Genomic DNA, 23,819 nt, shown 5'->3' on the forward strand with positions numbered 1-23,819 from the left:
ATTAATTCGATTATTTTAACAACCAAGCTTAAAATTTTTAATGAATAAAAACTAAGATGTTTTTGAGATTATGATGACGTAATATGGTTGCTGTGTGGTCGTTCCTCGTGGTTTTTCGCGGAAACTTAAAATTGGGAAAATAAAGTAAAACAATTAAATAATCGTAATAACGATTTAAATATCAAATAGGTAACTGTAAGTTGTTATTTTTATCTTTGCAAAATATTTAAACAAAATGTTAATTTAAAAATCAATTTAATTTTCTTTAAATACTGTTTTGAATTTGAATTTAAAATACATTAACTTCGCATTTGAGCACTTAAAAAATTCTAATTTCACTCCTTCTCAGAGGTTTGACTTTAACCTGCCTTATGAATTAAGCTGGTGAATTTTCTCATTGAGATTTCTTATTTATGAAAAGAAAAATGAACATACTTTGTTTACATATTTACATCTCGGCTTTTTATATAAAATAATAGAAAATTTACATACAAATTGGTAATAGAAATCAATAAATTTTAACTAGAAAATCAATTGCAAAAATTCAAAATTATTAAATTGTTTTGATTTCAATTTCTATGGTGATAGTACAGGGCGATTCTTTCGGTGCTGGACTACAGAAAATGTGAATATCTCAAAGACTGTGCATTATATATAAAACAAAGATGTATGAGTACGACCTTACTTTATGGAAACGTACCCACGTTACCGGGAGGAGCCAGAAATGCTCGCTTCCACTATTTAGAAAGCCGAACACAATGCATGTGTACAACCTGCAACATTGTGTTCTGTTGACCTGCACATCATCATCACCAATTGCAGAAATTTCACATTGAATGTTTGTTTCTAGTTCCTGTATAGCATGTAGTTTGTTAGTATACATTTTTCCTTTTAAGACACCCCACAAAAATAATCATGTAGACTTTGGCAATCTTTCAGAATAATTTGATCTCCAAAAAACTTTGGATTTCAGTCATGCTTTTGTCAAGACAGATGATAAATGATATGATATGTTAAATGCCAGACGATTTCTCCTTATGTGCCAATTTGGGCATGTGTGCCATAAGTTCACCATCCTTGCTCTAGAGCAGCGGTTCCCAACCTTTTTCTGACCAGGGACCACTTTGATTTCATTGTTGTTAGCAGGGACCACAAGGTTTAAGAAAAATAAACTGTGTCGATCTAAAAATAAACTTTAATCAAAACTTTTAACATAAGTAATCGTTAAACTCAAGAGTAACATGCTTTAACAGTACTATTATAATAGAAAACATAACATTTTTAGTAAAAATTAAATTCAGTTTGTATCAATGTGGGAATAATAATTTAAAATGAATAAAAGTTTTAAATCTTTCGCGGACCATATTTTAGCTCTTGCGGACCACTGGTTGGGAACCGCTGCTCTAGAGTGTTCTATAGCATTCCAAGCACTTTCAAATTATAGTATGTGCAGCATTATTAAAAATTATTGGCTGTTAGATAGAGCCTGAGATATTTTGTACAAATACTTTTCTGGACATCCATTATGATAGAATGATAGTTTTACAATTAATACTATGCTAAACTCACTGTGTTTTAAAATAAACAAATAGTCTTCAGATAAATATTATGATAGCAGAACAGTGTTTTCATTTCTAGTGCATTAAAGTTTGTTCTTTTTCATCAGAAGAAAGAAATGTTAGAAATAACAGTATTTTTTGAAAACATAGCACCATTTTATATTGCCAAGAAATCACTGGATAACGTCAGGCTAATTTTTCACGATTATAGTTAATTAATTACTTGCTGTCCATTTTATATTGGACTGCAAGTAAAAGAATTATTATGATAATCTAAACAAAGCATATAAACAAAATGATTTCACTTTACTGTAAAATGGATTCCATATTCCTTTTATTTTACATTATTCACACATAATTTTGAAATTTAGTCATATTCAGGTTTCTTACAACACAATTTCATTTAAATTAAGCTATAACTAGAAAAATTAAAAATATCAAAACTGTATTTGGTAGCCATTGTGGATATAGTCATCTTTATGTTATGGATACAAATGGTGCATATAACATCTGTTGTAAGTTTCATTATTATAGTCGTTGCTGAATAAAACTTGTGAAAATTTTTTTGCTATTGTTTATATATTGTCTATTATGCAGCATGCAAATTAGGGAAAATTTCAAAATTAAAAAAAAAAATTTCAAGGATTATATTTCTCAAAGTGCAACTATAAATTTTCAATATAACTTAAATTGTCAAAACTTTGACTTTTAGAATCACTTACAGTTGAACCTGTCTATCTCAAACACATTTATCTTGAAAATCTATTTATCTTGAAATTTATTTTCCCTCTGCATTTTCAGCTTAAATTCACTATAGTTTCCATGTTTATCTCAAATAATTTTCTCCCAAAACCTCTGTCTCAAATTGTGAACTGAAATGTCAATTACAGTTTCAAAGCTCAGCAACTACAATATGATAGCATAAATTATAGTTGAGAATCATCTCTTGCAATACAATACATAGTTGCAATTAATGCTACTTTTCTCTGATTGGCTATGTGTTCGGTTTGGTTTATTTTTTTATGGAATGTGACACATGGGCAATCTGCTGAGGGGGAAACTGGCCCCCTACTTAGGTGTTACAAATGTGAAGAAAATCCAGAAAACAACACCTGGCCATTCTGTTGGCAAGGTGTGAACCCATAACCAACTACCAGTGTTCATTGGTTTTATCCACTTGGCCACTGGTTGGTTAAGGCTACAAGTTTGGTTTAAGTCTTATTGGTTGAAGAAAATCGGGCATCAGAATTCATTGACAAACTATTTCTGTTATGGTATGTCAAAAATGTTTTATTTATACCTAATACAGGTATGTACTGTACTTGTTATTATATTAATAAATTACCATACCTTCATTCAAACCTATTACTGTTTAGTGTGTAGGAAACTATATCTTGAAACCTATCTCAAATTTTTTTTCCTGTTTCCATAAGATTTGAGCTAGATAGGTTCAACTGTATTACTATAAATGTAATGGTATTCCTAAACATTTTGTAGACAGTATGAAATAATGAATCAAATTATAAAAATTTGTAGATTTTTATAGGTAAGAAATACTTTATTAGATTTACAAGGCAATTTTACTATAGTTATAATGTGTTTTTGTTTGTATTTTATAATTGCTATTATTCAAAAATCTTTTATTTTTTCTAAATATTAAAAATTATTTTTTATTATAGGAAAAATAGATAACAATTGTGCAATTACAAATAAATAAAATGAGCAGAAATTTGCTAAAAATTAAGCATTGAAGAAAATAAGAATATAGAAAAAGGAAGTGAAAAGTAAGTGTTCTAAATTAGACAGTAATCAACAATTACTTTTTAAAAAGTTGTAATTTCAAAATGTCCATTTGAAATAATTTTATTTAAAAATAAATATAGAATGTACACAAAAAACTTTTATAGGCCATTCAACATTGAAAACACATTGAACCATTGACAATGCCAACCTTTATCTTAAATTACTTTTGATTATACTAATTTACAAATTGAATCGATTATTAATTGCAAGAAATAAGAGAGTACTTTTCTAGACCAACTTTTCATGCTGATTACTAAACTGTTTTCAGTTTTTCTGTATTTTATAAAGATTTTATTTTATGATTTTTACAAAAAAATGCTGAAAATATACATAAATGGCAACAACAATAAAGCTACATCAACTGCCGTATAACATTGGGCTATATATTGGTGATAATAATTATAAATTACTGATAAATTTGACACTAGAGGGAGGCATTAGGTGCCATCTCGTATTAAATTTAATAATAATAATTTAATTAAACAGCATTAGATTAAACTGGAAGAAAAGAATCGGCTTGGAATGGGACTAGAACCCGCAACTCTGACATGAAGGTGCCAGAGTTAAAATAAAAGTAAAGAATTAATAATTATTTTCAGTAAGTAGTTACTCAATAATTTCTTAAATATGTATTAACTTTACATATTTGTTACATACTGTGTATTAAAATTAGAAATATAAGTTCAACACACATGTTTTATGTTTACTTTTTACTTGAAATAAAAAGTGATTCCATTTTATAAAGTTTTGTTTTCTGTCATAGACGAAGTCACTGTAGATGCTGGAAACCTGTTCAAGCCAAAATATTTTGGACCTGTCTGACTCTGGTTTAGACAAGTTTGACTGTGCTTGTGTTCCACTAATATATTCCAATAACTTTTGTAAAAGAAAATGATAAATAACTAAGATAGCAAACAAGAAAAAGTAAAGTACAATAAAGAAAGAATTATTCGTTTTGAGATATGTAATTACATCTGTAATTGAAATAAAATTATTGCTCTTTATTTCTTAATTCTCAAAATTTGTTAGACAAAAGTTTCTAATATGCACATTAAGGGGACAGCAGTGCAGTTTTGCACTTATGGTTGAATTTTGAAGTAGAATTTTTTTCTTAAATATCAAAATTCAGTATAGTATGTATGTCAGATTTGGTTGAGATTTGCCTAATAGTTCTTTTTACAGAGAACTCTGAACATCTAATCTATAATCATGACCACCCTGCTTATGAGAACATTTATTTAATCCACATTATCAGGAACTACACAAAACAAATTTTGATTTACTAATTTAAAAAATGTAAAACATACAGAAACAATTGCATTATGTAAAGATAACATATTAATATAATTATACAAAATAACAATCAAATTATCTCATATGGTTAAAATATGAGAAATTAGTTTATTCTTTACAACTTCAAGCACTTTTTTTTTTCAAGAAAATGTTCATATTGCTAATACATAACATTCATTTATTAACTTTGTTTTCATCCACTAAATTCAAACATGTACAATTAGTGCTATAACAAATATTTAAAATAATCTACAGTATATTAAAAATATTCAATGATAGTTTTATCAACAAATTCCTAAATATTATGATAATCACTATGATTAGGAATTATTATTCTGTAAATATGTGGAGAAAATATTTATTATGAATTTAATTTTTAAGAACTTTATATACCTAAGTAATTAATATATAAAGTATGCATTGTAATATATATTTTATATATATATATTTTTTTTTATTGTGAAAACTGTTTTGTATAATATAAATAAAATACTTAATCACCAAAATCATTTTCTGTTAAATATGAAAGTTGTTTTTAACCTTTTCAATTCATTCACAGCTAAATTGAGCAATTTTCAAATAATAATCTTGCCCTTTATTTCATGAAGATTGTGCCATGTAGCTAAAACTGAACTGAAAGGTTCAAACTACTACTACATTTAATGAAGATTTTGACTTCAGAAATGTTTTGGTTTATTGAAGTCTTTTAATTTTACAGCATATAAGAAGGTTAAAAAAATTACTGCATCTTGTATGTAAAGTGCAATCCTCCCATAGGCTAATAAATTTTCTAGTCTTCAATAAGCTACAGGTAACCTCTGCTTAGCTGAATTCTAAGATAGGCTAATACTGAAGTTATGTTACCAGTATGTATGATATGTATGAACTGGCATTCATGGTTACCAGGTATTTTTAAATTTACAATGTTTTTTTTTTTGCAGCTTTTACATGTACAGTATTCGTGTATGATATTTTAATTTTAAAGGATGTTTGCTATGCTGATCTGCTTTATGTTGAAATACTGGTAGCTTGCTTTTTATATATTTTGGCTACAGTTAAGTGGCTTTTGCAAGTATTCATGTAGAATATTTTTTTTTAAACTCCCTGATAAATAAAATTTTAAGTTTACTTTTTTAACCAGAATACAGTAAGAATTTTGGGACTAAGTGCCAAAGGTGCTCGATGGCTTATATACACTAATACTTTTTATCCTAAATATTCTGCGCTGGAATAGGACACATCTTACATGCCATAACATATGATGAAATATATTTAAAACCATATTTACAAGCAAATATACAGCTAGATATTACGAATAGAATGGAAGACAAAGAGGTAACTAATGCAATTCTTTACAATAAGAGGATTCAGATTAGATTAAAAGAAAATTTCAAAAGATAATAGTTAGGCAGCTATGTATATGGATTGGAATATTGAAGAATAGGAAAAACAAATTAGAAAGCTATCTTCATTTTCTAATTTGTTTACATGGAATAATGCTTACACGGAAAATGCAATGGGGGAAAATTTAGAGAAATAAAGTTAAATTGTGAGGCAATATGAGATGGGTATTAAAGAGAGCTAGAAACTTAGTTATTGAGTTTTAACAGTAGTAGTGATATGCAGAACAAATCTTGGGAGAGAAAGAAAGGAAAATTATTAAGAAAGAGGATTACAGAGTTACAGCACACTAGTTTGCAGTAGCAAAAACTGGAAAGCTAGAATAATAAAACTGGCCTTATTGGAATACAGGGACATGACAATGATATTTTGGATTTAATTGAATTTACAATAATTTTATATTAATATTATGTCTGCAGTAGAAGAATTACAGGAAATTGTTAATAAAGTAATACATTTTCTTGAAGAGTTTTAGAACATGGAAAATTTATAAACTAATTGATCAATATATTATAATAATTTTGTTTTGTTTAACACGTTGACTGCCACGTGACTTTTTAGGATTCTGTTGTAAAACGCCAACTTAATTTAATTATATTATATTATTAAAAACTCTAATCAGAGTACATAGTAATAATCAAATAGCATATAAAATGTGTTTTTCTTAAAATAAAGGTATTACGAATTATCTCGTAGTTGGCTTATGTAACAGAAAGCTCTTCGCTAAAGCCAAACTACGAGTTAATTCGTGCACAGACACGATTCGTCCTGTCACTTCGCTACAGCCAATCGGAGATGTGCGTCTAAATTCATTAGTAATAAATCGGATATAGAGGCGAGCACATCACATTTACGTCTTTTTTGAGAGTGTTATTTTTTATTTATTTTTATAATCAAATTATAAATATCCCAAAATGGATAAGAAAAGACCACTGACTAAAAAACAACTTGATTACTACACTAATCTAAGTGATTCAGAATCTGACAAAATTTTTGGTGAGGATGGGGGAGTTTATTTGGCAGCGAAATGGTCCTGTTACTGTATGTAAATGGAAAGACAAACGAGAAGTCCTTACCATTTCAAACATGCACGTTGTTGAAATGGTAGAGGTGTTCAATCGCAATGGAAAATGTTCGATGAAACCGAATATAATTCGAGATTATAATCATGGAATCGTCTGGCATTGACGATCAGATCAAATGCTATCGTACTACACAGCTCTAAGAAAGACTATTAGATGGCTCAAAAAGGTTGCATTACATATTATAGAAATATATATACATAATGCGCACAAACTCTTTCAAAAAGCAACTTCTTCTAAAATAAAACTTATGCTTCTCTATAAGCTAACTTATGCTTCTCTTTTTCTCTAAAATAAAACTTATGCTTCTCATTATGACGAATGCTTCTCTAAACTAAAAGTTTAGAGAAGCATTCGTCAAAGCGTTGATTGGAGAAGAGATTCAACCAGTTTCAAAAAAAATTAAATTGCAGAAGCTTCACTATTTACAGAGTATCCCATCTACTCAGAAAAAACAACATCCGACAAAGCCATGTCGAATTTGTACCAAAGCTAAAAAACGCCGAGAAACGCGTTATTTCTGTCCAATCTGTCTTGAGAAGCCAGCCCTTTGCGTAGAAGATTGTTTTAAAAATTATCACAAACAATAAAAATATCGTTTTGCTTTTGATTTTGAATAAACATTTTATAATATTTTCTGTTCGTTTAAATTTATATTTCTGTTTTATAAATTATCACAAACAATAAAAATATTGTTTTGCTTTCGATTTTGAATAAACTTTTTATGATTATATTTTCTGTTCATTAATTAATAAATGTTCTGTTCATGTAAGCCAAACTTGATTTTTTGTTCTTGCCCCTGAAGCTATCTATTCATATTTACACTGATATACTACGAATTACATCGTAGCTGCACAAATATGGCAAGGAAACAAACTACGATATAACTCGTAGGTGGCGTCCTAGGCAGAAACGGTAACTACGAGTCATCTCGTAGATGGCAGTCAACGTGTTAAGTGTTGATAATTAATGTATACTTTAATACGAAAATTACTTTGATATTATTGTTTAAATCGCTTTTGATTGCTTTTCAGATGAATGCAAGAGTACGAAAAAATTTGTTTCATCCTGCTTCAAAGATAATAATAGCAACTATACTTTGTGGATTGTTATATAAATTTGTTTTGAGTGATAGTTTGAAAAGACGACGCTTCCATAAGTTTGAAAATGAAGCTAATATATTAATTAACCTTGAAGAAAAAAGAACAGAAAATTGAAAGTTTTGATAGAAAGATATTCTATGATAATTTATAAAACAAAATAAATCTTAATTTTAGAAATACTTTTAGACAAAATTTATATAAAACAAAAACTGTAAAATTAATTTAATAAATGTTAAAATAAATCATTAAAACTGTGCAATAATGTTGCAGTTGATTCTTTTATTAGTAACTAAATATTTAATTAAAAAATATAATTGCTAATGTGAAATATAAAATAATTAATTTTGAAATTTAATACTTGGTGTAAAAAATATTATTAATTTAATTCTTTTACAAATTAAATTATTGCAATATTATTTAAAAAATTATTACAATGTTATTGACTCAATTTAGTTTACAAATTAACTTGAATAGTTGAAAAATGATATCATAATAATAAAATCCAAAAGAAAAGAAGTTAGTTTTAATTTATAGTCTTAGTCTTTGTTAAAGTTAATTATGATTCTAATGTTAACTTTCCTGGCTGTTATATATACATATAACAAGGGAAAGTGTTGGAATCGTATCAAATTTGACCCTCCGAGTTTTTTGCAAATCTCCACATTTTGAGACCTCCTTAATCCAAAAAAGAAAAAAATTCCATCGATGTGTGTGTTGGCATATATTTCGTTTAATATCTCAGGATCGGTGAAGATTAAGAAACAAAATTTGGCACGGCAGCTTGTGTATAAAGAGCATTGATGCTATTACATTTTGGTGGTGAAAGGTTGAGGGGGTCGGAGATAGTGAGGTCATGTCATATCTCAAGTGGGGTCAGACTTAATGAGGATGTTATACATTATTCTCATTTGCAATTTTTTATGAAACTGATCACTACTCTCAAAATTAAGCTTTTTGCCATTCAATAATAATTAAAAATATATAAAGTTTTCATAACAAAATCTCATAACAGATGGCTTACATGCAATTTTATTTATTATATTATAATTAAAAATATAAAAGTTACTTTTTAAATAAAATCTTGTGACAACCAGGAAAGTTATGCATCTTATTGCTGGATTTTTAAAAAAATGCAATGGTGTTATTTTTACAGTTAGCTTAACAATCTAATTTAGGATTTTTAGATTGTATCTGAGGATGAAGCCAAAAGAGAATTTGAAATTTTATCTTAAACTATGCTATCTTGACTCTACTCATTTTTTTATTTTTGTGTTTAGAAATTATATGAAAGTTAAAACTTGGTAACTTCATTGAAGATTACAATTAAATAAAACTGTTTACTTCTAGTAATTAAAAAGTATTTACTGAGTGTTTTTAGCCCCAGTTTGTTTCATCTTCACCTTATGTAAACTTTGAATGTAAAACAGAAGATTGGTTATGGAACAATTTCAGAATAAAATAAGAATATTTGTTATGGACCTATGAAGAAATTTTAAATATAAAGTTTTAAACTATAAATATTAATTGCAAATACCTAAATAAAACAGAGAATAAGTATAAAATAATTTAAATAAGAAATTTTTAATCTAAATTATTTTATACAATTGTAAACTATTATTTATAGAATTTGAAAATTTTAAGGGAAGGACAATTAACAGTCAGCTTTTGATACAAAATGATGGAAATATGAAGAAAGTAAGTTTCAGACTATTCTTTAAATGCCAATAAAGATATAAAAATTTATTTAATATACTTTACAATAATTGATTTCATTTAATAACTAGATAAATTATTTAAACATTGTATAACCAAAATGATGATAATTTTCTGTAAATATAATAATATATATTTTATTTCCAAGCGAAGTTCCCCTATTTTGGGGGGTATACATATAGTAATGTAATATTACATTTTATTTTATATAGTTATATAACAAGAATCATAATATAAAAATTAAGTCAGTAAGTCTACATGACTCATCAACACAACATTGGTTGATGGTTTAAGAAATCAGAGATACAATTTGTCTAATAGTTCGTTTTCCAGGATTCAAAGTTGAGCTGGAAGATCAATGGTTAAATAACATAGAGAATTTTCTCAGTCAATTTTACAAAGAAATTAAAAATTTTATAAGCATCTTTTTTATTGATGTTGATTAATTTATTTCTGAAGTCAATAGGTGATTTTAAGCAGCATATATTTGTGATATTGCATTTTTCTCGTATATTATTCAAGGGTTGACAGTTTTGTAAGAGGTGAAGCACCGAGAAGTCCTCTTGTTGACATAACAGGCAGTGTGTATTTGAAAGATTTATATAAGTATTGTTAATAAAAAGCGAGTATTTATTTAGGCGTAGTTGAATTATTAGTCGTTTTATATTCAGGTCTACTGGTAGCCATATATAAGGTTGAGATGAAGGGATATTTAAGATGTTGGTGTACCAGGGGTGATAGTTGCTTTGGGATAAGGAAAGTTGATCTTTATTGATTGATTGAGCGATAGCAGAATTCATCAAAAGAGAATAACCATATTTCCAGTCATGAATTGAGTCTGTAAATAATAGTTCCGATATTCCAAAAGAATTTAATATTCTTCGAATTTTATATTGCCATAACTGTTTATTATTGTTGTTTTTACTTTGTTTTACCATTTCTTGGTATAATAGTCTAATATTGTTATCACTTGTATGTTTAAGTCTATAGTAAAATTTTATTATTCTTTTTAACAATTGAGGAAAAAGCCAAGAACGTGATGTTTCGTGTCGAATGGCATAGCCAGGTATAGTAGTTTCTAGTTGTAACAATTTACGTAGGAAATAAATATGTAAAGATTCAAGGCTGTAAATGTAATCCAAGCCCCAGATTGGACTGGCATAATAAATGATAGGGCTTATAGCAGTATTATAAAGTTTAAAGTGAATGTTTAAATTTGACGTTTTCATTGTTGAACATAAGAATAAGAGCTTATCAATTGCCTTTTTGACCTTAACATTTAATTTGGATACTTGATGCTTAAAAGATAAGTTCCAGTCAAATTCCACTCCCAGATATTTGACTTCATTGGTTATTTGTAGTAGAGTATTTTCGTGATAAATTTTTAAGTCCTTGTCGGCTAGTTTTTTGTTTTTACGGAAAATGACAATGTTGGTTTTTGTAGGATTTATTTTGAGGTAAATTGAGTTAAAGTAGTGATTAAGTTGATTGATTTTACGTTGCAGAGAAATTTTATTCGGAGCCAAAATTACTAAATCATCGGCGAAAAGAATGTAGTGAAAGGAGGTATTGTTTATTTCAATGCCATCTGAGGAATAATTAAAAAGTTGATCAATGTCCCTTAGATAAAAATTAAACAAATATGGTGACAGAGGATCTCCTTGAAGTACACCACGTGAAAGATTTAGAGGTGGAGATAACGAATTACCTTGTTTAATTCTAATGGTATAATTTCCATATAACTGTTTTATTAAAGAGGTGAATTTAACACTTGCACCGCTAACTTTTAATTTATGTATTAATAACGGTGTGTAGATTGAGTCAAAAGCTTTTTTAATATCGATAAATGCGGCGTAGACTTTCCTGTGTTTTTTTAAAAGATGTAGTTGAATTATCATTAATAAGATAAATATAGCAGATTCTGTTCCTTTGTTTCTTGTGAAGGCGTATTGAAATTTGGCGTCTAGTTCATTAGTTTTAGTCCATTGTTGGAATCTATTTGCTATTATGGAGGTAAAGCATTTTCTTAACGTTGATAACAGTGCAATAGGTCTATAGTTATTTGGAGATGATTTGTCACCCTTTTTATAAATCATGGTTAAATTAACTGTATTCCAGGATTCGGGAAAAGTAGATGTTTTGTACATAGTATTATATAAATGAAGTAATTTTAATCGAGAGCTGTTAGACATTAGTTTTAAAAATTTCGTGGGAATATTATCATGACCTGGAGCTGTGTGACTTTTGGTTTTTTGAATTGCATCGTTTAATTCTTCGATTGTAAAGTCAACATCTAGAAGTTCGTCATAAACTTTTGCGTTATTTATTGTTGGAGGTTTTAAGTAAATACTTGGGTAACGCTGAAAGAAATTTTTCCAGGTATCAAAGTCAATAATTGAAGAGATTTCATTTATACAAGGTTTTGGCCGGTATTTCCTTACAGTGGACCAGAAAAATTTGTTGTCTTTATTACATTGAATTAGATTTAGTTCAAGCTTTCTAAAATAATTATTCTTTTTTGTCTTAATTAAGTTGTTATACATTCGTTTAGCTTCCTTATATTTGTTAAAGTTGATTTCATTTGAATATTTTCTGAACGTTCTTAGTTTTGTTAGTTTTTCCATTTTCATTTTGTAGCAGTCGTAATCGAACCATCCCTGTCCAGGCTCTTTATGAAGTTTCTTTCTGTCGCTATCCACAATTATATAATTTTTCATTATATTTATCATTGAGTTATAAATTTGATCGCTGTTACACTCTGTAATTTTCGGGATGTTATCAAATCGGTTTTCGAATTCATTAGCATATCTATTTACTTTATATTGTATACTTATTTTTCTATCCAAGGTATTTTTAGAATTTTTTTCCAAGAAGAATAAAAAAGTTGTTTTTGTAGGAAGATGGTCCGAAATGTCAAAATCAAGAACATCAAATCGCAGAGCAATAGTCCAGTCAATAACTCCGAACATATCGTGTAGTCAATAGTTGATCTTCCATTGTGAGTTAGGCAGGTATATTCTGCAGGAATATCGTTCTTAATTCGTCCATTAATTATATACATTTTAAGATTTTTTGTTATTTCAATTAACTTTTGGCCGAGGTTATTTAAATGCTTATCTTTTGATTGACGGATATTTTGTATTAAAAAATTATTACCGGAATATTTAGAGTCCATTATCTCAGCAATTCTCGCGTTGAAGTCGCCGACTAGTATGTAGTAAGGAGTCATATATTGCCAAAGTTCTATTTGTTTAGACATTTCGTTCAATGTTGATATGTCTTCAGGTGGAATATATATGAGCATCAAACTTATTAGGTTATTCGTAGTGTTATTTAGAATTGGTTTCATGAATTGGATAAGAAGCAAAATGAAGTTGTTAGATTTTTTTGTCTGTAGAATTTTACAAAGACCTTTTTTTATTAGTAAAGCATAGGCCTCCACTTGGTCGGCCTGGGCCCGTTTGTTTTTTTGCTAGAGTTGATACCAATGTATAATTTTCGAAGAAGTTTGAGTTATAGATTGATTCTGAGGTTATCCAGGTTTCAGTAATTGCGGTAATATCCGGATCGTGCTTTGAAGTAAAGTTATTTAGTTGTGATATTTTATTTTTGAGTCCTTGGCTATTCCAATTTATTATTGTTAAGTGTTGATTATTAGAACATGATTTGCGGTATTGAGTTTTCTCTCTCCTGTTGATCTGTCATTTAGATAATGTTGTTATCACTGATGATGGGAGAAACGTATCAACATGTACTAATTTTCCCGTTCTTAAACTGTAAGTTAACCTTTCTCGCTCAATTATCAAAATATCATTTCGTAGTTTTACCTGGGGATTTTGTCTTCGTAGATCATAAAAGTTTGGTAGTAGATTTTTACGTCTAGTTCTTGAGTTAATAGTTATATCTGGGGAGATCTGAACATTTTGCCAGTCACCAAGAAGATTTTGTTGTTTTCTACGTATAAATGAAGAAAAGATGAGATCTCTCGTTTGGTTATTACTAAAAGTGATTCTAATTATTAGGTTTGAAGTTTTTGATAGTTGAATTATCTCGGATATATCCTTTTGAGTTATTTCTTGTAAATTTAATGTATTAGTAATAAAGTTGAGTATTTCTGCTTTTGAAGTGGTTTTATGAGTTGGATAATTATACATAATTATATTGTTGTAACGATATTCATTTGTTAACGAGTCCATTTTAAATTGTAGAAGCTCTTTATCCGTTTGTAGTTTGTCTATTTCTTGCTTCAAGCTATTAATCTCTACTTCCATTTTTTTCTGAGTTTCTTTCGTTTCACGAATGTTTTCGTGAATAGTATCAAGTTCCTGTTTGATAATTACCATTTGATTAAAGAGTTTATCGTTAGTTGAGTTTATCAAATCCGAAATTCTGACCCAAAGCATGGAAGTAGTGGAGTCTAAAGAAGTGTCCGGTTTGTTAGTCAAAATCTGTTCAGAAATAGTTGACTCACCTGGAGTTTCATTTGCACCAGTTTGCGATGATTTTCGATTATAATTCACTTCTTCAATACATTCTTCCTGGAGGTTTTCTTCGGGGAGAAAATTAAAGTCCTTTATTGTTTTAGAATTTGATGAAGATGACTGGTTCTTCTTTGTTCCCGATTGGACACGATTTAATGAAGGTCTTCCTCGTTTGGGTGGAGAACGTTGCATAATAGTTATTTTTGTTATAGCCAATATAAGTTATAATAAGTAGTTAACAATAACAAATTTAAGTTATTAGTGATAATTAACGTTTAAAAATGATGAAATTCTTGTTCTTGATGTAGAGAGCCGAGTGCTTTGAAAAATACGCCAGTAGCCTCGACAGCAAGAACACGCCCCCAATTTTCTGTAAATATTAAAACTAGCTAAATTTGCAAAAATAATTCTCTCCCTAATTAAATCTAGAATAAACTAAATGCTTAGTTTGTGATTCATATTGTAATAATGTTTTTTTAAATGAATTAATTAAGGTTACTGATACATAATCTATTATTATTTACGTATGTTTAAAAATTAGCACAATTTACCCTTTTAAATTTCATATTTAAATTAAAATAAAATAAACTAATGAGATATTAAATATTATATTTTTATTATTTAATTGCTGTATATGTAGTGCTTTCAGAATTTAAATTTAAAATATCAATTTATAATTAAAAAAACAAAAAAAAATATTTAAAAGAACTTAAATCTTTTTTGAGTAACAAATACATGTTTATGTTTATTTTTAAAAATTTACTTCTTTTATTAAATGGAGATAAAAAAATTATTTTTTTTAAATTAAACATTTTATTTCATTATCTAATTTAAAATAATATTTGTTTCCAATTAACTTCTTATATCTTACTATTATTTTTTATTTCTTGAAGTCGAAAATATTTATAAGAATTAAATAATTAACTATTTAGAAAACAAAGTAATGAAAATTGAATAGTTTTTAGATTAATAGTAAGTTTAAATTAGTGAATTAAGTTTTTATTAAAACAATTAATACAAAGTAGTGTTAATTTGTATAAAATTACTCTTTATATAAGTCGTTATTAGGAAAATATATTTAAAATTTGAACTATTCACTGAATTTTAGGATCTGTTTCTTTAATACAAATATTCTGTATTTGATGATATAAATTCTGCATATACTAGAAAAATTATATGTCTAAATTATCTAAGACACTAAAGAATCATAAAATTTGATAATTTATTTTTGAAACTTATGGTTAAGATATAATTGCTGTTCTTAAAACTGATCATTTTTGAGAAAAAATTGCTGATACACTTTGTGTGATTTATCAATATTTTAAAATTTAAAAACTTTATATAAAATAATATATTTAATTAACTAATTCTCTTACATTAAAAAAACAAAAAAGAAATTATATACAGGGTGCTTCAAAAATGTGTTAACACTTTTTGATTAATGGAAACAATGGATAATAACCTGTAACATGATAACAAATGTTTGTTCACAATTTCAGAGTAACCACTTGTTTACCATCATTTTCAACACACCTTTTTTTTCTTTTCTCCAAAGTCAATCTTGCTGCCATTTCAGTCAACTACTAAGTAAAGAAAAATATTTGTCCATAGTGTTAACATGTTTTTCAAGCATCATACACATTTTGTTTAAGATTTGGATATAAACCTTGACAGCGAGTATGCTAAATATTCAATTAATTATAATTGAGATTAGAATTAATTAGATGATGTCATTCAGTATTAAAAGCAATCTTTTTTTTTAATGTTTAAACAGGTTTTTTGAAAGTAAACAGACTTTAGGAATGCATTCTTCAAAATACAAGCTTCTATATAATTGAAAATTTTAAAATATAGATACTTTTCTTGAAACAAAAATATATATAATAAGGAATTAAAAGAAATAAATATTTCAAATTTCTAGAAGATAAAATTATTCATAGTAAGTTACTTATAATAATTTATTTTTATTTATGTCAATATAAATTAAAATGTTAATTTTTGCCCTATGCAGTCTCACAATTTTATAATGTCTGATATATTGGATATTAGATAATATAGAACAACATAGGCTTTACAATTATATGTAGTCCTATGTAATACTCATTGATATTTTTAAACTCAAACTGTTAAAAGAGAGAGAAATTATTAAAAATTTCTTGATAAATTAATTTATTTAATTGATATATTTTCAGCCACTATAGTCAGAACATTCTTAGCAAACAAAACTTTAGTGGCAAAAATATTTCAATTTAATAAATGCATTTGATTGCCAAGAAATTTTAGAAGTAATTTATTTCTATTTTATCAGATATAGTAACAAGTTTTATAAATTTTTCACTCAAATTATTGTTTTGGGTCAAAACAAATTTTTATTCTCTAGTATGAAGTGACTCCATAGGTAACACTACAAGACTAAAATGGTAATAAACATTCAAGCAGTCACTTTGTTAATGTGACTAAAAGTGACTCCTTGAGTGTTTACTAGGCCACGTTTCTTTATGCAGCACTCGAAAAGCACTTTACAGTGAACACTCTGAAACCCGTTTCTAAATGGCCCAACACTGCTCGTGACGTCATTTCGCTACACTCTCACTGCATAAAGAAATGCAGCCTAGTATTTTGGTCTTGGGATAAATTTTACAGAAACATTAAAAGTATAATAACTATATAATTCTGCACAAGAATATCATAAACTTTTGTAATATAATATTTTTCAATAAACTTGCATTTCATTTTGTAACACAAAAAACCTTTCACTTTGTTTCTAGCAATTAAATCACTAAGTACAAACGTTTTCGGCCATTTTGAATGGCCTTCTTCAGGTACAATAAGGTCGTTTGGAACGTCAGTTAGCAGATATTTACGTGATGTCAGTGTTTACGAAGGTTTCTTCACAAGAACTTCCTCCTTTACTTACATATACAATAGTTGTAGACATCCCTGACATTGAAGAAATGACTTAAAACAGTACTGCAAATATTTTCTAACTGACAGTTTGTTCACATGATTAAAAAGTTGACTAATAAGAACAAAATTGTGTGCCACTAATAGTACTATAACATGTACTGTACATAAACAATGTCTTAACCTCTCTTCATCGTGTACAATGAGGTACTTTACATAACACTCTTTCCCTCTTAAACTGTAACATTATTAATGCATGCCTCCTTATTAATTCATCTTATATATGTGTGAAAAGCTTATGAATAAAATTATCTATTCTAAAACATTACACTTCATAAAATATAATTACAGTAAGAACTTTAAAAAATAATAATAAGAAGAAATTATATACAGAATGCTTCAAAAATGTGTTTACACTTTTGATTAATGGAAACAATGGAAACCTGTAACACGATAACAAACGTTTGTTCACAATTTCAGAGTGTAATTAAATAAGGTGTCTATATATTTTTATTTTATAAATTTATATACTCAAACAGTGAACATAAGCTAAGATTTAAAGGTCTTGATAGAATACCTAAATAGTCAATTAACTAACGTTTAAATTGTCTATCAAGGCATATAAACCTCTTCAAGCACAAATGATTTAAAAAACAGCTTTTTATATGAGTTTATTACTGACACGGGTTAAAAAAAACTAAAAACTTTAAAAGCTGATCTGATTTATTTATACATTCACACATGATACAGAGTATAAAAGTAACAAAGTTTGTTTCTACAATGTAAATACAAAAACTGGTAATGAATGTCTGTTGCATAAAATAAAGTGTCCAGCATTTATGTCAATATTAACGTTCACAGTTTGATTTCATTTAATATACAATATATTTTTTAATCAGTGTTTTTATCCCCAGTATCTACGTTATAAATGATGGCAACTAATAGAATTAAAAATAATTTTCATTTAAATGTTTTTCCAGATGCTAGCCAAGGTCTGAATAGAGGTAAAGTTGTTGGATATTGGGTGCCGCGTTTTCTCTTTAATGTTCCGTCTTGATTTCTTAATGGATGAGTAGCTATCATTATAGGTAGCTGTAACTTCAGTTTGCTGTCAAATCCTTTAGGTGAAATGATAAACTGCAATATAAACAAAAATCTATAAAAATTATTTGAAGATAAATTAATTAGAAAAAATACATTATTTAATAGATTTAACATCTTTATGCAATTTACTCAGAATATAAACTACTAGAATGCATTGATTCCCCAATAAAGTTGAATTGCTTCTTTTAAAATATATTTACTAGAATTTAAGAAATTTATTTGAAATTTTTAAAAGAAATTATCTATATATAAAGTTTATAGCTGGTTCATTAGCTAAGATGAACATATTTAATAATCTGTAGATGTTACTATTTAATAAATGAAGAGAAATTAAATGCCAAAGGCATTTGAAATGTTAAATTGAGTATTAATCATGCAATGTGATTATATATTGTTCTATGAAAATTCTTGTTTCTTACATTCTAACTTTTATTATATAAAATAAAACTTTATATAAATTGAGAAGTTGAAAAAAAATAGTTTGTTTGTTTATTCATGACCACATTACATTATAATTTAGTAATAAAGCTAATAAGGTACATTAAAATACAAGTTTTAGTTTAGTCAAAGATTTATTTAAAGTGTGAACAATTTAAGTTGAAAGCTAATTCTAGTAAGTGGAGACAATTGAGGATGTTTAGACACCAAAGTAATTAATGTAATCAATAGACTTGATGAAATTAGAAAACTTCTGGAATAAACTTAACTATGATCATTTAAAATGTCCTCAGGTTAAAATATAGGTTATTACAGTATAAACCTATTGTTGTATTTATTAATTTAAGTAACATTTATTGTAACTAATACTTTAACTTGGTTAAGTGATGTTTTTCCACTTTTTCGTTTGAGATTTCATGCTAACAATTGAATAAGAAATCACAATTTCTATCTCTAAGAAATTAATTAAAACATCAGAAAAATTCACTGAAATATTATGTACATTTAATGAATTGTTTAAATTAAATATCTTTAAAAGATTAGAAAAATTAATATATTTTAAAAGGATAAATTAATTAAACTCTTAATACTGTTTCTAAAAAAAAAATTGTTAGAATATATTATTATAAAACATTCCTTTATGTTCTGTTGTACTAGAATCTATATTTATTTCTAACATTTATTTCTAAAAGAATCTTTTCAAGGATACTGTCTAAGGCTATTGTCAAACTGTCATGTATCACTTTTTTAACATGTGGTTAAATCTCAAATTTTTTTTTTGTAAATTATTAATATTGAAAAATCTCAAAGGGTATTAACTTAAATAATATATGCAGTATATCAGAACAATTGCATAGTCTATAAAATTTGAAGAATTGACAGTAAGATTGCAATATATGTTTTTCTTTATCTAAAATGACAGAATTTTAGACAGAATTTTTACAGAACTTTATTACAGAATTTTTTGTATATAGAATAAGTAATATTTTAAAAATAGTTCAAATTAATTATGAAAATATGAGAAGATTCAATATCTCTGAAAAAAATTTTAGAATAGATGATATTCAATTGAATTTATATTAAATTTATAAATATTTAATAGAAAACAGAAAAATTTATACATTGAAACTTGCAAATAAATGTAGTAATTTTTAAAATCCATGAATAATATTTTTCTGGATAATATAAAATCAAATTCTATTATTATATATAATTTTTAATTTAACCTTTAAGGAAATTGTGATTATTTAAAATTAAATATACTGGTGGTTTTATAGTAAAATTTATCAAAACATAAATTGTAATTGATGAATGAAACTGTATGAGTGGGTGTCAGAATGAATTTTTCTATCTTAGGAAGTGATAAAATTTATTTCTTGACACCAAAATAGTTTCAACACTATTACAAAATCATCACCTTAAACGAATTTACTCTAGAAGTGACTTTTCATTTCAAATGATATTGATTTTCAAATTTGAAAGGTGTCACTGGAGCTGACATTATCAAACATCGTTTCCCTTCCCCCCCCCTAAAATGCTATTTTTCTAATTCGATCTACAATCTGTTATAAACATTCTCATGGTGCTCTTTCTTAGAAAAAATGGGAACAAAAAAAAAAATATCTGATGTGTTTACTTACATAAACGTCATACTGGATACGTATTAAATGGCATCCTCTTAAATTTGTGGGTGGTAAGGGAGGAACGTACAACAATTCATTCTTCCATTTTTCAGCGGTTCCTGCTTCTATTCCACCTTTTTCTATCGAAGCTAATTCTCTTGATTCCGACTGCACGTGTTTATTTTTTACTATATATTGAATAGTCTACGAATAAATAAACTAAATTATTATCTCTTCATCGATTAATGCTATTTTTAATTTTAATGTTTAGGCATTATTTTTAATGCCTAAACATTAAAAATAATTAACTCTTACTTCTGTCAATATTGCTCTCGTTTTTCGAATACCAACTTTGCTATTGTTTTCTATAGAAGCGTAGATGCAGATACTTTCTCCTGGTACATAACCACCTTTATCTAGTCTCACCCTACACGTGACTGGTCCTGAAGTGATGCATGGTATACCAAATGTTTCTTCTATTTCGCATAGGAAAGGTTGCTGCAAAGTTAAATTAATAACTGTTTAAATGTTCTCATAGTTTAATTATTAAAGAATAAGTAAATTACCATTAAAAGTGCTGGTTCTAGATTCAGATCGATGGGATTCATGACTATGAAAACTTGTTGAGTTGTATGAATCAAACCATTAGGTTCCTTTAGAGAAGCTTTACAATAATATTGCACCCAACCGTGTTTTCCTAGAAAAGTCGATGGCATACCTAATGGCAGACCTAACTTAAATGGAAAGGAATGGACTCCGGGAGATAATATTACGTTTCCATTACCTGAAATAAATCATATACATATTTTAACATTTATAATAACTCTTAAGTTGAATTATTAACGCAATAAAGAAATTATTGATGTAGGTTAATGACGGAAATTATAGGGATATTTGCAGATTAATGAGTTCTGATAATATATTAAACAAGTTTTTATTAAAATAGTAGGTAGTTTCATATCCTTGTCTCTATATCTTGTAATAATAGCGTATTAAATAAATAAATAAATAAATAAAATATATATATATACCGGTATATTACGAAAATAGTTGTGATTTATTTTGGGCGTAATAGTAATAAAAGCGTTGGAAATCAACTGTTGTAGATGTAATTATGTGAGATATTGAAAGTCAAGTATATGTTTTACGAATTGGACCTGAAAAGTAACAAAGAGCTTCAAGATTAATAAAATTTAGCAACATTTAAACAGTTTAATTTTGTTTTTTTTCCTCACTAATTCAAGTTAATGAATTAATTTAAAAACAATACAGTCGAATTGTTTTAATTCGAACACGAGAGGGAATTTAAAGAAGTTCAAATTTTAAAATTAAATTAGTTTTCTCCAAGTTTCTAATGTTTAAATTGTCTGGCGATATCACACTTTTTGTTCACTTTTCACTCCTTTAATCAATTAACTCTTTAAGTTGTAGTTTTATACGTTTCAAGCTTAGACACTAAAAATATAGCTAAACAACAACGATATTTAGACGTAAATGTCATTAAAATTGTGAACGTAAGTGACAATTCGCCCACGTTCCAGATGTTTATAAATCACGTGTATTTCGTGAATCCCCGAAAGCATACATTCTATAAATTATTTTTACTTTCACTTTTCGTATTTCATTTTCGAAATTTGGATAATTCAAACCATACCAGATTTGAATCCAAATGTGTTTTAAAAAATCCGAATTAATTCTTTTTCACATAGGAATTTCAAAGAGGAACAATAGTACATAAAGCAGGAGTTCCTAAGCTTTTTTTATGTGTCGACCTCTTGAATATTATACAATATTATAGCATATATAAATAGCCTATAGGGTATATATGCAGCAGCCTCCTACATAATTTGTAAAAGGCATCTTCCTACAGTTATTTGAGAGCAAAATAAGTGTAAAATTTTTTATATTTGCAGTTTTATCGACCCCTAAGGAGTCAATGCCGACTCCGTTGGGATAAAATTTTGAACTTTTTGTGTAGTTTCTTGTTTGATTTATTATCCAGAAGATTTTATTTTCTTAGTTTTGAGATTAAGATGCTTACAAATTTATAAAATTTTCGCATATAAAATTATTAATAAAAAATTTGAACTTCATCCAACCATATAATAAATTGTAATTTTTCAATAAAAAAAATATTTACTCGGCGTTTAAAATTGTCTTATAATTCAAGGGAGAAAAAAGTTTTTATTAATTTAATCGAATTTTTTAATATTTAAATTACGTGTTCAATTAGAGAAGAAAATAGCGTAAACACCGCAAATTAGCGGAATTGTTTTTACTTACACAGATTTTCAGAAAATATTTGCTCGAGTAAATTTACATAATTTAAATTTTAAATAGTAACAATACATTAATTACTTAATTTTATTTGTCTTGTAGATAAATTAAACCTTTCACTAATCTTTCATTAATTCAAAGAAACTTCGTCTGAGTGTATTGTAAACAGAGAAATTTAACTATTCATCACATAAGAATGAAATCATTCTCATCACAGCTACCAATTTATTTAATAAAATTGTTTTAGAATAATATAGGCATTGATTTACCATATGATTACATCAAATCTTGCGCATTATAAATTCTTATAAGAATTTTATTAAAATATATAGCCTATAAAATTAACTATATTTACAGTAATTTACAAGCCTTGTTATGAGTAAAACTTCTTCCTAAGTTAGCAATATTAACTACTTAATGATATTAATTTATATCTGAGCCTTTAGAAATAGGTCTACAGTTTGTAAATTAGATTAAAACACTATAATTAGAGTAATTAGCATCTCTAATTATGATTTGTTTAACGTATGAGAAATTGTATAGGATTAAGAGTACTGTGTAATTCCCATTAATGCTGATCCCCAAATCATAAGTGTACATGAATCAAAGCTATATAAACATATGTTTAAATTTAATAATGCATTTTTTTAAATATAACTTTTAATGTTTCAATAAGGTTTTCCACTCGTGAAAGACAGAAGAAATTATATAATGATATCTTCTTATCCAATCTATAAATAGAAGAAAGAATGAAAAGAATATACGATCGATCATTTTGCTTTAAGACATGGATTTTAAATTAGAGATGCCATACAGTAATTTAAATTTAATCGTTACCTGTTTAAATATTAAGTAAAGCTGTCAAGAATTGTAAGGTTAGAAAACAAAACAATCGATTCGTATTGTATCGAATTTAAATTTGGGAATGTTTTCGTTTTCATTGTATTGTTTGAGATAAAAAATTAATTACTATATAGTCAATCAGAAAATAAATTATTCGTGATTGAAAAGAATACTTATTACTATATTTTTCTGTTAT

At 27.0% G+C, this 23,819-nt stretch overlaps 1 protein-coding gene and 1 long non-coding RNA gene across 2 annotated transcripts in view; one reads left to right on the forward strand and one right to left on the reverse strand.

The window, feature by feature from the left end:
- The first annotated feature begins 66 nt into the window (after positions 1–66).
- Positions 67–8,497, forward strand: LOC136976504 (uncharacterized). The gene is made up of 3 exons (XR_010880941.1): positions 67–199; positions 3,248–3,343; positions 8,173–8,497. It is a non-coding gene; the product is annotated as an uncharacterized lncRNA (long non-coding RNA).
- Positions 8,498–18,057: 9,560 nt separating this feature from the next.
- Positions 18,058–23,819, reverse strand: part of LOC136976466 (arrestin domain-containing protein 4-like) — a 45,291-nt gene continuing 39,529 nt past the window's right edge. The window contains exons 3-6 of the mRNA XM_067271750.1: positions 21,070–21,287; positions 20,819–21,001; positions 20,522–20,707; positions 18,058–18,476 (exon numbers count right to left, since the gene is read on the reverse strand). Coding sequence (XP_067127851.1) covers positions 18,300–18,476; positions 20,522–20,707; positions 20,819–21,001; positions 21,070–21,287 — 764 coding nt within the window. The 3' untranslated portion in view covers positions 18,058–18,299. The remainder of the gene's footprint in view (positions 18,477–20,521; positions 20,708–20,818; positions 21,002–21,069; positions 21,288–23,819) is intronic.

The sequence above is a fragment of the Centruroides vittatus genome, unplaced genomic scaffold (genome assembly GCF_030686945.1).
Source record: "Centruroides vittatus isolate TY-2023 unplaced genomic scaffold, ASM3068694v2 contig_400, whole genome shotgun sequence".
NCBI lineage: Eukaryota > Metazoa > Arthropoda > Arachnida > Scorpiones > Buthidae > Centruroides > Centruroides vittatus.